Source organism: Haliotis cracherodii, unplaced genomic scaffold (genome assembly GCF_022045235.1).
Source record: "Haliotis cracherodii isolate W230 unplaced genomic scaffold, xgHalCrac1.p SCAF_6, whole genome shotgun sequence".
NCBI lineage: Eukaryota > Metazoa > Mollusca > Gastropoda > Lepetellida > Haliotidae > Haliotis > Haliotis cracherodii.
This window is the reverse complement of record NW_027266319.1, coordinates 41,357,424-41,374,216: the sequence shown is the minus strand read 5'-3', so window position 1 is coordinate 41,374,216 and position 16,793 is coordinate 41,357,424. Positions and strand designations below refer to the sequence as shown.

Genomic DNA, 16,793 nt, shown 5'->3' with positions numbered 1-16,793 from the left:
ACATGCATTGACATATCGGAGGCATACACACCCCTCCCTCCCGACCCAGACCCTAACCCCTCCAACACACGAGTACCCAGCCACATGCATTGACATATCGGCGGTACACACATTCCTTCGTTACACCCCACACCCCTCCTACACACGTGTACCCAGCCACATGCACTGACATATCGGCGGCACACACACCCCTGCCTCACGCCCCACCCCCACATCCCTCCTACACACATGCACCCACCACATGCACTGACATATCGGCGGCACACACACCCCTCCCTCACACCCAACCCCCACATCTCCCGACACACGTATACCCAGCCACATGCATTGACATATCGGAGGCACACACCCCCCTCCCTCACACCCAACCCCCACATCTTCTGACACACGTATACCCAGCCACATGCATTGACATATCGGAGGCACACACCCCCCTCCCTCAAGACCCAGACCCTAACCCCTCCAACACACGAGTACCCAGCCACATGCATTGACATATCGGCGGTACACACATTCCTTCGTTACACCCCACACCCCTCCTACACACGTGTACCCAGCCACATGCACTGACATATCGGCGGCACACATACCCTCCCTCGTGCCCCACACCCCTCCTACACACGTGTACTCAGCCACATGCACTGACATATCGGCGGCACACACACCCCTCCCTCACACCCTTCACCCCACACCCCTCCTACACACGTGTACTCAGCCACATGCACAGACATATCGGCGGCACACACACCCTCCCTCACGCCCCACACCCCTCCTACACACGTGTACTCAGCCACATGCACTGACATATCGGCGGCACACACACCCTCCCTCACACCCTTCACCCCACACCCCTCCTACACACGTGTACTCAGCCACATGCACAGACATATCGGCGGCACACACACCCTCCCTCACACCCTTCACCCCTCCTACACACGTGTACCCAGCCACATGCACTGACATATCGGCGGCACACACACCCTCCCTCACACCCTTCACCCCACACCCCTCCTACACACGTGTACTCAGCCACATGCACAGACATATCGGCGGCACACACACCCCTCCCTCACGCCCCACATCCCTCTTACACACGTGTACCCAGCCACATGCACTGACATATCGGCGGCACACATACCCTCCCTCGTGCCCCACACCCCTCCTACACACGTGTACCCAGCCACATGCACTGACATATCGGCGGCACACACACCCCTCCCTCACGCCCTTCACCCTAACCCCTCCTACACACGTGTACCCAGCCACATGCACTGACATATCGGCGGCACACACACCCTCCCTCACACCCCACACCCCTCTTACACACGTGTACCCAGCCACATGCACAGACATATCGGCGGCACACACACCCCTCCCTCACGCCCCACACCCCTCCTACACACGTATACCCAGCCACATGCACTGACATATCGGCGGCACACATACCCTCCCTCGTGCCCCACACCCCTCCTACACACGTGTACCCAGCCACATGCACTGACATATCGGCGGCACACACACCCCTCCCTCACGCCCTTCACCCACACTCCTCCCTCACGCCCCACATCCCTCCTACACACGTGTACCCAGCCACATTCACTGACATATCGGCGGCACAGGCACAGACGCGCGCACGCACGCACGCACGCAAGCACGCACACACGCACGCACGCGCACACACACACACGCGCGATATTTTTCATATTAAACATACGTTACATGTGTCTTGAGGTGCAAGTGGCGTCAGATATCTGTCTACTTGCATGAACGCTTCGGGGTTTGAGAAAGATTTGTAAAGATCTTCAAAAGTATAATAGGTCAACCGCGATGTATTGTTCTCCCTGTTCTCAAAGACGGCAAGAACAAGAGCGTCGTACATCGTGTTGTGAGCAGATTTGAACTTTTCATGGTTTTGACCTGCAGAGAGTAAAACAACATCTGATATAGGTTCCAAATAATTCGTTTCAATAATTACATCCGTGTATGTGTTATTGCAAACAACTATGAGTTTTGAAACAGTCGACGTATTCTTTGCATTTGCGATCTGGTTTGCAAAGAAGTGTCCAGCCCCATTGAAACTGAACCCGCCCACAGGGTTATAGGTTGTCCGGTACCTCTGTCTGACGCTTTCTACAAGATCAATAGTGTACGTGCTTGTCGCTTTGTTCGGTTGATACTCCAGTTTCCAAACACCCAGGGTGGAAGTGTCATTGTTCCTTAGAGACACTTTTGTAGACGTGTACAAAACAGTACTGTTTCCAGAGAGAGAAGACGGAAACACAATGGTTTCATTTTCACCTCCAACTATTGATGGGCTAGAATCTAAAGGTGTTTTTGAATAAAGTTCATTCAGCATACGTGTTTCACATTTCCCTGATGCATAACACATCAACAGCTGTGTTTCTGCTACTAATACCAACACAGTGGTGCGAGAGACTGTCTCCGCACATTGTTCCAGCTTCCCTGCCTTTTCCCGACAGACACATTCAGACCCGGCTATGTACACAGTGTCCTTGTGAAGTATCATGTGTGTAAAGTTGTCTTCTATACCCGGGCATGTCTCTCCTGGGACCTCCGTCACTACAACCTGTGCTACTGCTACCAAAGTCGCGAAAATATACATTCCTTTCTTCTTGACGGTAGCGTCAGGATCCATCTTGTCAGTCACCAGTCTCCACAGATACGAGCACTGTCACTGATCATAATTCCTGTTTAGAAGAAAATAACAATTTTACAATACTGAGTACATTTATAGCAATTTCAAAGTTTAGGATTTCGGCTAAGTTCATATGCAAATCTAATTAAATGGCAAGCCATTAATTAAACGAAAGCCTAATAAAGGACAATTTTGTATTGCAAAGAATAAAATCGACAAAAAAACATTTCCATAACCTACTAAAAGAGAAGTCCATTTCATAAGCATGTGTTTAAAAGATTTATTCCCCCAGGGAAATTTATTTACCTCCGAGGCGGGCTACACAGTATTTTATCAAGATCACGTGGACCAATCAGATCTCATCATTCTGACATGGAGGTATGACAGCGACATTTAGTCCCAGAAATAAGTGATCTCATTTACAAATATAGAATAATCTACAACATAAAATGAATTAATTTATAACCAAATGGAGCCCAGACCAATCCTCAATCATTCAAGACTTGAAATGGACTTTTTTAAACTTATTCTCTAGAGTCTGGAAAACAAACCAATAAAGTTCACTTTTTGGTGAAAAAAAACAGGAATATTGAAAGTGTCTCCTTGTCACACAGTCCACTGAAGATGCAACATTTCCCACTTACACAGCCACGGGAGTCCACTCTCTGCGCCCGTTCTACAACATACCGTTGAGAGGGTGTAGTTCTCCCACAGGGTAATAGATTAATCCACGCAGAATTCTGCCGCACCATAGCATGCGGATTAGATTAGTTATTTTCCGTGTCGTTCAAGTTTAACTCGTCTCTTTTTGATATGAGGATAGAGTACATACTTGGATTAAAGTTCAACTCAGGTTGGAAAAATATTTCTGCGAACCTTTAAATGCATATTATTTTGGAAAATATCGTAACAGCAACCACTTCTAACCCGTTGGTCCTGAAAAGGGTTAGGTGAGCTGAAATGGGGTGAAACGTCGCGTCCAAGATTAGTGCACTTAGTGCATATATGTAGCGACGTGCATGCACACGTGTGTGTGTGTGTGTGTGTGTGTGTGTGTGTGTGTGTGTGTGTGTGTGTGTGTGTGTGTGTGTGTGTGTGTGTGTGTAATATTGACGATTTATAATGCTTGCACACTGAGATACCATACCGTAGTTTAACATGAATACCGCACTCACAGTATACTGACCCCGATGATGATGATGAGGATGAGGATGATGAGGATGAGGATGATATGACGTTTATAACCATACAATATCGGACTACGACATCTAAACTGTCGGATAACAATAACGAACAGAAATAAGATTTTGCAGTACAAAGTTGTTGTTGTTGTAACCATAAGTATTACATATCTATCCCAGGGCCATTTTATATCATTTCATTAAAGCTATCTTTATAATTTCTGAACATATTGTTATTTGAACCCGACCAAACTATATACATGACAATTCAACCCGTGAACATCCGGGGAAGAAAAGGTCTTCAGCAACCCATGCTTGTGCTGTAAAAGGTGACTGTGCTTATCTTTGGGGACGACTAACGGGGTCGGGTGGTCAGGCTCGCTGACTTGGTTGATGAATGTTATTGTATCCCAATTGGGTGGATCGATGCTCATGATATCAATCACTGGATTGTCTGATCCAGATTTTTTACAGACCGCCGTCCTGTAGCTGGAATATTGCTGAGTGCGGCGTTAAACAACAAACAAACAAACATAACAATTCGATGATCATTCTCAACTCGCTTTCACGCCATGGTCTTGAAATAGAAACGAGCTGGGGGTTTTTACATACAAAACGCGTGCTGCACGTGCAAAATTGAGAAGCCGCCGATCGAGTTCACTTCAACATCGGAGACAAAAAACTCAAGTGGTTATTTTCGATATGTTTTCACAACTTATTTCGATCGCAATGTGTTGTTTCTAAGCTGGATAAACACCCCTGCTTGGTTATGCAGGTGTCGTCAGTGTGACTGTTAATCTCTGAGAAGAGAAGATGACATATTGATGAAGTGAAGAAAAATATGGTCGTGTTTCTCCCGAACAATCGGATTGACACTTTATAACGTGTTCACGGATATTAACAAGTATTACCTGTTTTAAAATACAACATTCTGAATTTAGATAAAAACACTATACCTCGGATATTTATAAGATTTTAAACCCTCGGATGTGTTGTGTCCATCGCACCTCTCGCTGCAAGACGAGATAACATTTGCTCTTAACACTGCAAGAACAGAGAGCGAAAAGAAGTCTACCTGTTGGATGTGATTGATACACGTCGTCTGTTTTCCAGCCCTCTGAAGCAACCACTCCCACCCTCTGAAAACAGTTTTATCGCCTAGCCTTCAGCTCACTGAAGGTTTATGCCTGATAGACCTAGAAACAATGTCCCTTAATCTTCCTATCTGTTCGCTGTTTCTAACGGAGAGGTTCACGTTACTTCAGCTGGTGCACGTCCGTTGAGGTGTACCAGCGACTGTTGTTATTCCTGGGAATTGTTCACAGCGACAATTTCTCAGGGGAAACAGATATAAGGTTAGACTAACACTTAGTCTATGAAAGCATTCTTTTAATAAATTGTAATTTTTTTCCCTCTGCTGTTTTCACGTTGAATCAAGACAACTAGACTTGGTTTTGTTTGATCTAGACTTGCCTTGGTTTTTATAGTATAAACACATTCCACTGCCATGGAGCAGGGCTAATGTAAAATACCCAACATTCTTCATTGTAGCTATTTGGGTATATGTGGACACTTTGACGCTATCCTGAAAGATGTTGGACTCCCCAAACTCCCTCAAGCTACTGGCAAACCTAATCATAATGGATGTTCATTGATTGAATGATGCCAAACTCACAATTTATTCATTCTAATGGCAGACTTGATCCAGATAGATTTCATGGTAAACGTACTTGCAAAGAAGAAAACACAATATATTTTGTAATTTCTTCAGCAATGGGCCTCACTTTGATCTCCTATTATGAAATAGGTGAACTTTGCCCTTTGTTGTCAGATGAACACTGACCACTTTAACCTGAATTTATTTAACAAGTTTCAAAGTGTAGAGCCAGATAATAAACTTACCAACAACATTACAGTCTTTAGCGAATGTAAACCAGGCAAATGTAAGGCCGATAAATTCATTACAAACATTGCAGATTATGATGTAAACACTTGCAGTCTTAACGCTAGGTCACTGCGGGAAGGTCAATGTTTTGTTTGGTTGTTTGCAGCACTCAGCAACATTCCGGCTATATGACAGCGGTCTGGAAATAATCGAGTCTGGAGCAGACAATCCAGTGATTGATATCATGAGCATCGATCTACGCAATTGGGATACGATGACATGCATCAACCAAGTCAGCGGCTCTGACCACCAAGTCCCGTTAGTCGCCTCTTACGACGAGCATAGTCGCCTTTTACGACAAGCATGGGTTGCTGAACACCTATTCTACCCCGGATCTTCACGGGTGTTGTGCCCTTAAACCTACAACAGAAGCCGTTGTCGTGAACCTTGGTTTGGCCCTGAATCAGTTAAACGTAAACTCTTTTTTAAAACAAAATACATTTACCAAAACAACAAGTCAGAATCCAACAAATATCTTTTACGTAAAGCGAGCAAACATTATAAGAAGACAATGAATAAATACATCAGGCGAGACACTGGGCACATTGGGCATCAACTACGAGAATCACATGATGTATCATCAGAGCAATATTGGAAATTGCTTAACAAAATCAACAATTCGACAATAACAACCCCGTATCACACGAAGCATGACGTGATTATTTAAACATACAAACGAAAATAGTAATCAAGATAAAAGAGAGCCTAGATGTTTTAGAATAAGACATCACTATACTAAATGCTGATGTTTGTTTGTTGTTTAGCGCCGAACTCAATGACAATCCATTGATTGACATCGTGAGCATCGATGTACGCAATTAGGATACGATGACATGCATCAACCAGCCTGACCACCCGATCCCTTTAGTCGCCTCTTACGACAAGCAATGGTTCCTGAAGACCTATTCTACCCCGGATCTTGATACCCCGGATCTTGATATGCTGATAATCACATCAGACAGTCATTGCAGCGTTACTCAAACTAAAACGAAATAAATCGTCAGGACTAGACCTCATACTGAGTGAACATTTATTCGATTCGTCGTCAACATTGATACCATTTCGACCAATTACTAAATTGATCTGTTTTGGTTTATTGTTTACTAGTATACTAAACGACAGATGAACTCAGTTTTACGACTATTATGAATTAATTTCACATGTTTAGTCTGGTTTCAGAAAGCACTTTACCACGGTACATACTGTTTTCATTCTTCAAAATCTTATCAATCAAATGAAGCAAAGTAAAAATAATCTTTGTGTTTTTATAGATTCTCGAAAGCATTTGACAAGGTCTAATGGTCTTTGGATGAAATTGAGAAATACTGGTGTGAAAAGAAAAATATTCACTTTGATACAAAATATGTATTAAAATATAAAATTCGTCACATCTTCTGTTTTCAATTTTTCTTAATGACTTGGAATTCTTCTGAGACAAAATCTCTACGGTGGAATACAACATGACTCTGATAACCTAACATTGCATCTAAATCTTCCAGTTCTCTTGTATGCGGACAATGCCGTTCTCCCAGCTGAAACCCAAGGAGATTTACAACGAACAATTGATCATTTTACCAATTATTGCGAAACATAGAAATTGAATGTAAACATTGATAAAACTAAAGTTATTGTTTTTGGAACTGGGCCTGCAACAAGTTATAAGAAAACGTTTTGTTTCATTTATCAGAAAATAGTTGTCGTCGATACACATAAACCATAGGAACCACATACCATAGAAATGGACGTCTAAAGTTTGCTGTAAAGCATATTCCTGGGCTTGATATGAAAGGTTCAATTTCACAACTAAAACGTGCTTCGAACGTACAACTACTGGTAGATCTTCTGCTCTCAGCATTGACAGACCAGCTCTACCAATAGTGTGACGTGATAGAAGAAACAACACTTTGATTGTTATGATTTACGGTGAACTCGGTAGAGAAGCTATTCAGCTTAAAATATCCAAACGTTTAGTAACCTATTGGTGTAAATTAATGTTTTTTCATCCAAATAAGAAAATTATATATTCTATGCTTAATTATATAACTCAATGCAGTAAAATAAGTATTAACTTCCCTTGGTTGAATCATGTAAAACATATTCTTTGTAAATGGGGTTTACCTGATGTATTTGAAAACCCTCATGTACATAACGAAGCTTGGATCATCGCAAAAGTTGAATTAACGTTAGTTTCTGCAATCATGAACTAGTGATGTAAAGGTAATATAAAGGTATTAAAGGTAATCTAAAGGTATTATATTATAAGGTCATAAAGGAATCTTCCTCTTTCGAAAATTACTTACTTCTTCCAGATATCTCTGAATCTATATATTCTTCGCTATATCTCTAAACCTATCCTTTATTTTAAGTCATGGACTCCCCATAGAAACTGGATGGCTAAACCTCCCACGTGAACAGACTGTGTACTTTTTGTGATTCAAAATTAATTCTCATTATTTATTAAACGCCCAAACTTTATAAATGAACGTAAATCATTCCTTAAAAATGCTACTGCACATGGCCATACCTTTCAAAATACCGTCAACTGTTCTCAATATCTCAACCTTTAGGAATTTATCTAAGTTCTTAAAACACATTAATATGAAATTAAAATAATACATTGTCATCTTGCCGTTCATACCATATTCTGAAATGTTCTATTTGTAGTTACGTACCGCCGAGAGTTATTGGAGTAAATACACGCTAGAAACCCTCCTGCGGTCAAGCGAGGCACGGGTGGCCCGGTCGTCTAAGGCGCCGCGATCTGCTGTGCAGAGTTGCGTCCCTTGTGCACGCCAGAAACCTATGATCGTGGGTTCGAACCCGGTTCATCCCGATTATGTTTGTCAGCACCATACGTGGGTTCTTGGCTTCGCCAACGTGTTAACGTCTGATACCTGCATCGGTTAGGTCTTTCTCCCAACGTTAAGCTGACACGTGAAATAACTGGAATACTGTTCAAAGCGGCGTTAAATCCAAGCCACTCACTCACTCCGGTCAAAACACAACTGGTTCAAATGTCAACGATACAATTAACCATAGCATATATACTCCTAGTTATCTCAGGTGTCATCGGCCCCATATGCATTATAGATTGCATATACCTTGTGTTCTATATAGAGAATACTACACTCATTCTCGTTAGATACCATTTTTACGAAACGAGTGGACTTTCTATGGTATCTGACCGAGCGAAAGCGAGGTCAGATACCATAGAAAGTTCACGAGTTTCGTAAAAATGGTATCTAACGAGAATAAGTGTGGTATTTTATTTATTACCCACGTTAAATATATATTTAAGTGTAAATACATAACAACTTTCGTTCATTGACAGACCAAACTGAAACCGGTTGCAAAATCTGGTTGCGCATGAATATTGATATATGACCAAATATGGGCATTGTTGACATGTTTATGCATACGCATTAACAACATGCGCCTGCTGTTCTGTTTGCAAACAAACCAGCACCGACGCTCAAGATCCTTTTCGAAGAAAGTCTTCAACTTATGGTAATTCAAGCGCCATGTTGTTAGAACGCAGGACACCGAAAAGAAAATTTGAAATGTAACATTAGCGCCGCGCTTTGAATATCGGATCAACAGTCACACGCATCACACTGCCTGGGTCCCGTCTGTGCATTCAAAATGGTTCGGTTTCCTTGATCTATCAGCTGAATTTATCTCATATCCGTACCATTTTGGAAGAGGGAAATCAGACTGTTCGCCAAAGACATTCATGTTAACTGTACCACCCTATATACTGAAGACGTGAAAATCAACAAACTCAAATCTGCTTGCATGTCAGTGACAGCTTCGAACGATCGAAGGGCAAGGTCGCCAGCGGAATAAGAAAAGACAACCGCGATCCACTCACAGCGTTTTACGCTAGAGATAGGGAATGTTACTGTTCACATTTGGGATGTTTGGGGCCACAAAATTTGAAGTCAAGCACACTTCCACGGAGTTTTCCAGTGATTTGTATCGGAACTGTGAACTGTAAGTGATCTGGTCGTGCTGCCGTGTTCGTTCATTCATGAACAACACCTCCCGAAACAGCGCCATAAAATACGCTTCAAAGGGGACACCGATGGCACAACCGGCTCATCCCAAGTAAGTCTAGATATCTGTCCAGATAGTTTAAACAGACTTCATTTCACCACGCTTATCCTTTTACGTTAAATCAAATTGAAAGTTCCGAAAATGGTCGGGTGCGTCACGCTCAAGGGACGCGCTCGATCGGCAGTCGTACATTGTAAATCGATTTATAGATCTAGCTCGATTATATGTCTGTAGGAGCTCTATGCATAACTTATATAGAATGCAAACCAAATTTGATGCGTGTGACTATCTTGTTTGGTTTAATAAAGTGTTTGTAAATATCTCTCGTTCTCATGAATTTCTTCAGTTCTGCCTTGTAATCGCAAAATGAATGACGTCTCGCGATTTTTTATGAATGAAAAAAGTAGTCCCGGTGTGACAGAGGTCACGGTTATCCAATCAAAACGAATAAAACAAGGTCAACCTTGTACGACACACGTGTGACGTACGGATTTAGTATCTTACCACCTGTATCTTCACCACGTGGGTAATAAATGCCGATTTTTGACAGTCAATATCATCTTCTGGAGGCAAGGGAGTCAACTAAGTGTACAAGTCCAGTTTATTCCCTGTGTCGGACTAGGCTGGAATTCTTGGCTGGACTAACGAGTCTGTGCATAGTCTTATCCAAATCACGCAACGAACTAGACATCCGGTTTGTAAATAAGATGGAATTCAACGTGCAGATTTCGATCGACTGCATGATTTGTAAAGCATGTGTACTTGGCATCAACAGATACTTACCAAATCTTTTCATGTTTTTCGTCAAGGTGCTCAAACGATTTGATGCACTTCACGAGATAGGACAGATTTTAATTACAATATAGATCTTGACTATCGATCAGATCGTCTTCACTTTGGCGCCGCCATCTTGTTTGAAGCAAATGCAATTGATATTAGAGGTGGAATCTGATTTGTCAAAAGGAGGAACATTGAAGGGACATAACTTGTAATAGCCATTGGTGGCACTGCGATCGAGCCCAGAAATTCCAGCTTAGTTCTGCAAGGACTTTTGCAGTCTGTTAACTCCCTTGCCTCGGGAAGATGAGTCAATATTGGCCAGAGTCTAAATGTGTTTAAACGTGTTCCAGATAATACTGAAAATACATCATTTTGCCTCATGATCAGGTTGTACTCCAAAAGTCATTGCTCGTAATAGTTTAGGAGGGTCAACGGCGAAGTTTGTTACTTATGGTTTGTGTGATCCAGTTTCGATCATTTATAGCTCGTACATAATATTCTTGATTCATCACAATATTCACAAACCAGATGCCTAATCAGCTTTTATATCCAACAATACATACCTCATATGCCTATCCCTTTAAAAACCTCTACAGAATTTACACAAATCTTAATCTTACCAACTTTGTTTTCATACATTTCCGATATGAAGCGTGTGTCTCCGCTGGGAAGCTTGTCAGATTCAGATGATCTGAGATCCCGCGAAGTGAAATAGTTGCACCATGACGGCACACGTAATTGGCCGGCAGTCTGCAACAGCCTTATCTACCCCCTGACACACGGGATCGTTGTAGAAGGATGCAGACCTAAATTGGCCCTCAGCATGCTGGTTGATAATACATTGGTTACACTGCCGAAACAACATTCGTCACTTACGGGGACATATTCTTTTAGACCGGGTCAAGTTTTTCGATGTCCTAAAGCGTGACGAAAACAGATAATAGAGATATTGTGTTGTGAATAATTACTTTTACTGTCGTCATTCACATCGCTGTAATCTGCAACCACACGTGAAGAACATGTCAGGAAATAATAAATACCCCGGATTGTTTGACTCAGTGCATGGTATAAAACACTCTGCATATTGTCACTGGCTAGATGGTATACAACATATGGATGGTAAGTGTCACTGAGTAGAAGATATACAACACAAAGTGTCACCGAGTAGAAGATATACAACACACAGTGTCACTGAGTACAATATATACAACACACAGTGTCACGGCGTGGAAGATATACAACACAAAGTGTCACTGAGTATAAGATATACAACACACAGTGTCACGGAGTGGAAGATATACAACATACAGTATCACTGAGTAGAAGATATACAACATACAGAGTACAGTGTCACTGAGTAGAAGATATACAACATACAGTGTCACTGAGTGGAAGATATACAACACACCGTGTCACTGAGTAGAAGATATACAACACAAAGTGTCACTGAGTACAAGATATACAACACAGAGTACAAGATATACAACACACAGTGTCACAGAGTGGAAGATATACAACATACAGTATCACTGAGTAGAAGATATACAACACACAGTGTCACCGAGTAGAAGATTTACAACATACAGTGTACAGTGTCACTGAGTAGAAGATATACAACATACAGTATCACTGAGTAGAAGATGTACAACACACAGGGCCACTGAGTAGAAGATATACAACATACAGTATCATTGAGTGGAAGATATACAACACACAGTGTCATCGAGTAGAGGATATACAACATACAGTGTCACTGAGTGGAAGATATACAACACACAGTGTCACTGAGTAGACGATATGCAACATACAGTGTCACTAAGTAGAAGATATACAACACACAGTGCCACTGAGTAGACGATATACAACATACAGTATCACTGAGTAGAAGATATACAACACACAGTGTCACTTAGTAGAAGATATACAACATACAACGTCACTGGGTAGACGATATACAACATACACAGTGTGCATTGTCGCTGAGTAGATGATATACAACACATACAGTGTACAGTGTCACTGGGTAGATAATATGCAACACAAACAGTGTGCATTGTCGTTGAGTAGATGATATACAACACAAACAGTGTAAAGTGTCACTGGGTAGATGATATACAACACACACAGGGTGTATTGTGCCACTGGGTAGATGATATACAACACACACAGTGTATAGTTTCACTGGGTAGATGATATACAAAACCCACAGTGTTTAGTGTCACTGGGTAGGTGATATACAACACAAACAGTGTATTGTGTCACTCGGTAGATGATATACAACACACACAGTACAGTGTACAGTGTCACTGGGTGGAAGATATACAACACACGGTGCAAATTGTCACTGGGTAGATGATATACAAGACACACAGTGTGAATTGTCACCGGGTATGTGATATACAACACACACAGTGTATTTTGTCACTGGGTAGATGATATACAAGACACACAGTGTGAATTGTCACCGGGTATGTGATATACAACACACACAGTGTATTTTGTCACTGGGTAGGTGATATACAAGACCCACAGTGTTTAGTGTCACCGGGTAGATGATATACAACACCCACATTGTGCATTATCACTTGGTAGATAATATACAACACCTACAGTGTATAGTGTCAATGGGTAGATGATATACAACACCCACAGTGTATAGTGTCACTAGGTAGATGATATACAACACCCACAGTGTATAGTGTCAATGGGTAGATGATATACAACACCCACAGTGTATAGTGTCACTAGGTAGATGATATACAATACACACAGTTTTTTGTGTCACGGGGTAGATGATATACAACACACACAGTACAATGTACACTGTCACTGGGTAGAAGATATACAACACACACAGTGTAAAGTGTCACTGGGTAGATGATATACAACACCCACAGTGCATAGTGTCACTGGGTAGATGATATACAACACACACAGTGGGAATTGTCACTGGGTAGATGATATACAACACCCACAGTGTATAGTGTCACTGAGTAGATGATATACAACACCCACAGGGTATTGTGTCTCTGTGTAGATGATATACAACACCCACAGTGTACATTGTCACTGAGTAGATGATATAAAACACCCACAGTGTATAGTATCACTGGGTAGATGATATACAACACCAACAGTGTAAAGTGTCCCTGAGTAGATGAGATACAACACCCACACGGTATTGTGTCACTGGGTAGATGATATACAACACCCACAGTGTACACTGTCACTGAGTAGATGATATACAACACCCACAGTGTACACTGTCACTGAGTAGATGATATACAACACCCACAGTGTATAGTGTCAATGAGTAGATGATATACAACACCCACAGGGTATTGTGTCACGGGGTAGATGATATACAACACCCAAAGCGTGCATTGTCACTGAGTAGATGATAAACAACACCCACAGTGTATAGTGTCACTGAGTAGATGATATACAACACCCTTAGGTTATTGTGTCACTGGGTAGATGATATACAACACCCACAGTGTATAGTGTCACTGAGTAGATGATATACAACACCCACAGGTTATTGTGTCACTGGGTAGATGATATACAACACCCACAGTGTATAGTGTCACTGAGTAGATGATATACAACACCCACAGGTTATTGTGTCACTGGGTAGATGATATACAACACCCACAGTGTATAGTGTCACTAGGTAGATGATATACAACACACACAGTGTGCATTGTCACTGAGTAGATGATATACAACACCCACAGTGTACATTGTCACTGAGTTGATGATATACAACACCCACATTGTATAGTGTCACTAGGTAGATGATATACAACACCCACAGTGTATAGTGTCTCTTCGCCCAAACATTGTGATGTAGTATGATCGGGCTCTATTTGTGGCATTCCTTGCTCTTACTATTTCCTCCCACGCATCAGTCAACGTAAACAGAACGTATCGCCTTTCAAGTACCCCCTACTTGTTCAGATTGAAATATAGCTGTGACATTTCCAATCAGGATCTAAAGTTATCACGTAGGTTCGTCACGAAGGAAACAGCGCAGATATGTTCCTTCTGATACGAAGTGCGTCTATGTAAGAAGGGAAGGACATCACAGCCGTCACGCCTGATTTCAAGTCCTGCGCTTTGACATGTGCCTATATATATAAACTAAGTCTAGTTTCATTGTTTCCACGGTCTATAAAAACAGCAGAGGAGGGCAGGTTCTTTTAACAAAAACTTACAATATTTGCATAGACTAAGTGTTAAGTCGCCGGTTACATGTGTTAAGATACGTACATTTGAGACCATGGGAAATGGTGCACTGGTATTCACAACGAAGAAATAATTTGGGAATGAAACGTGGTTATAATGGAGCATATGGGTATAATAAGAATATAAAATGGTCTGTTCGCAACATGGATGATATACTGCCGACATGACCACATGTTTTAACACACTCACTTAACTTATATGGATTATGATTATGTCAATAATAATACTGATAATGACATTAATTGTTGCAGGCTATTTCCACGAATGGTCGAAAAAATAGAATTACTACAACTACTGGTACAATAACAACCACTACTACTACTACTACTACTACTACTACTACTACTACTACTACTACTACTACAGCTACTACTACTACCACTACTACCACCATTTCTACTAATATCAATACTAAATTATAAATGTGACAAACACTTTCAATACTGCACATAATAATAACGATAATGATGATAGTAATTATTCTAAAAATGTTGATGATGAGAAGAATGATAACTTTAAGGATTCTATTATCAATACCGCTACTTCTAGTGATAATAACACTAATGGTGGCAATACAACAGGGAGAAGCTATTTCCCAGAGGAATGTGTGACTATTGAGCCGACGTTCCCACGCTAAAACAGGGGTGGTAATTATCTGGCTGCCTCGGCGAGCCACGAGGGGACGAGGTGCCGACGGAGTGCTATTGTGATGTCTCCCAAACACCACTCTAATCACCATGACTTTCACACAGGGACCGCGAGTCAAATACCCCGAGAGTGGTGACTTACCTTTGAATGCGAGTTGAGTTACCAGCTGAAGTGTGCGATCCAGTTGTGTAAGTGTGGTACTGCCAGGGCAAATGGGAAGTAGCTGTTGAAGTATTTTTTCTTGTTAATGACGGCCGAGTTGTTCCACTTACTCGCCCTGAACGATATCACTTCCTCTTCCCCACCTTCCCCACAGTATTACCGCTACAGTCCCCGGCTTGTGCACATCTAGAGTGTAGTGACAACACAAGATAGGCATGCCATTCCCCGCGCATAACACTCTACGTCGGATTAATCTTTTCGGGGGAGGAGAATTAGGGGGAGTGGTAGGGATGGGGCATCACACACACACACGCAACGCATACACACACGCACGCATTCACATACACACATTCACATACAGAGAGACACACATTCACAGAGAGAGAGAGAGACACACACACACACACAGACACTCACACCATTCACACACATCGACACACACAGACACAATCACACACACAGCTCGAGACACAATCACACACACAGAGATACATCCTCAGAACACAGAGACACATACACAGACACACTGAAACACGGACACACACACAGTCACACGCACGCACGCACGCACACATCCGTCCTTTTCCCATAAAGCCACATTGTCTTGCTTAATAGGGGCAGTCGGGTAGCCTAGTGGTTAAGGCGTTCGCTCGTCACGCCGAAGACCCGGGTGTGATTCCCGACATGGGTACAATGTGTGAAGCCCATTTCTGGTGTCCCCGCCGTGATATTGCTGGAATATTGCTAAAAGCGGCGTAAAACATATTTACTCACTCACTCTTGCTTAATATAGTTACCATGCTTATTGTTGCTTCTCGTTTAATATCCAGTGTTTACACTGGTTCATCCATTATTATTCATGTACTGTCTTCTAGAGGACCTTTTAACTCTTTCGCTCAAAACTAATACAAAGTGGAAACAATTATGTTTCACATTCATAAAAGAGAAACTATCTAACCATTCAAACGTCATTCTAACCAACAAAGTTGATACAATACTGATTACAAATAAACATTAAAATAGGGCGTCATAACTGTTGATAACTTCAAAGCAAGTCATATGTATAACCCTCATGTCTAGATTTCCGTTGGGGGTAATTTTCTAAACCGGTTCGAAA

At 42.0% G+C, this 16,793-nt stretch overlaps 1 protein-coding gene across 2 annotated transcripts in view; it reads right to left on the bottom strand.

The window, feature by feature from the left end:
* The window catches only part of LOC139444774 (plexin-A1-like), a 58,314-nt gene extending 42,153 nt beyond the window's left edge, over positions 1–16,161 (bottom strand). Inside the window, exons 1-2 of one of the 2 annotated variants that reach the window (XM_071225723.1) lie at positions 15,656–16,161; positions 1,715–2,708 (exon numbers count right to left, since the gene is read on the bottom strand). In XM_071225723.1, the coding sequence (XP_071081824.1) occupies positions 1,715–2,656 (942 nt within the window). In that variant the 5' untranslated portion in view covers positions 2,657–2,708; positions 15,656–16,161. The remainder of the gene's footprint in view (positions 1–1,714; positions 2,709–15,655) is intronic. The other variant, XM_071225722.1, reaches the window with a different exon arrangement.
* Between the last annotated feature and the right edge of the window lie 632 nt (positions 16,162–16,793).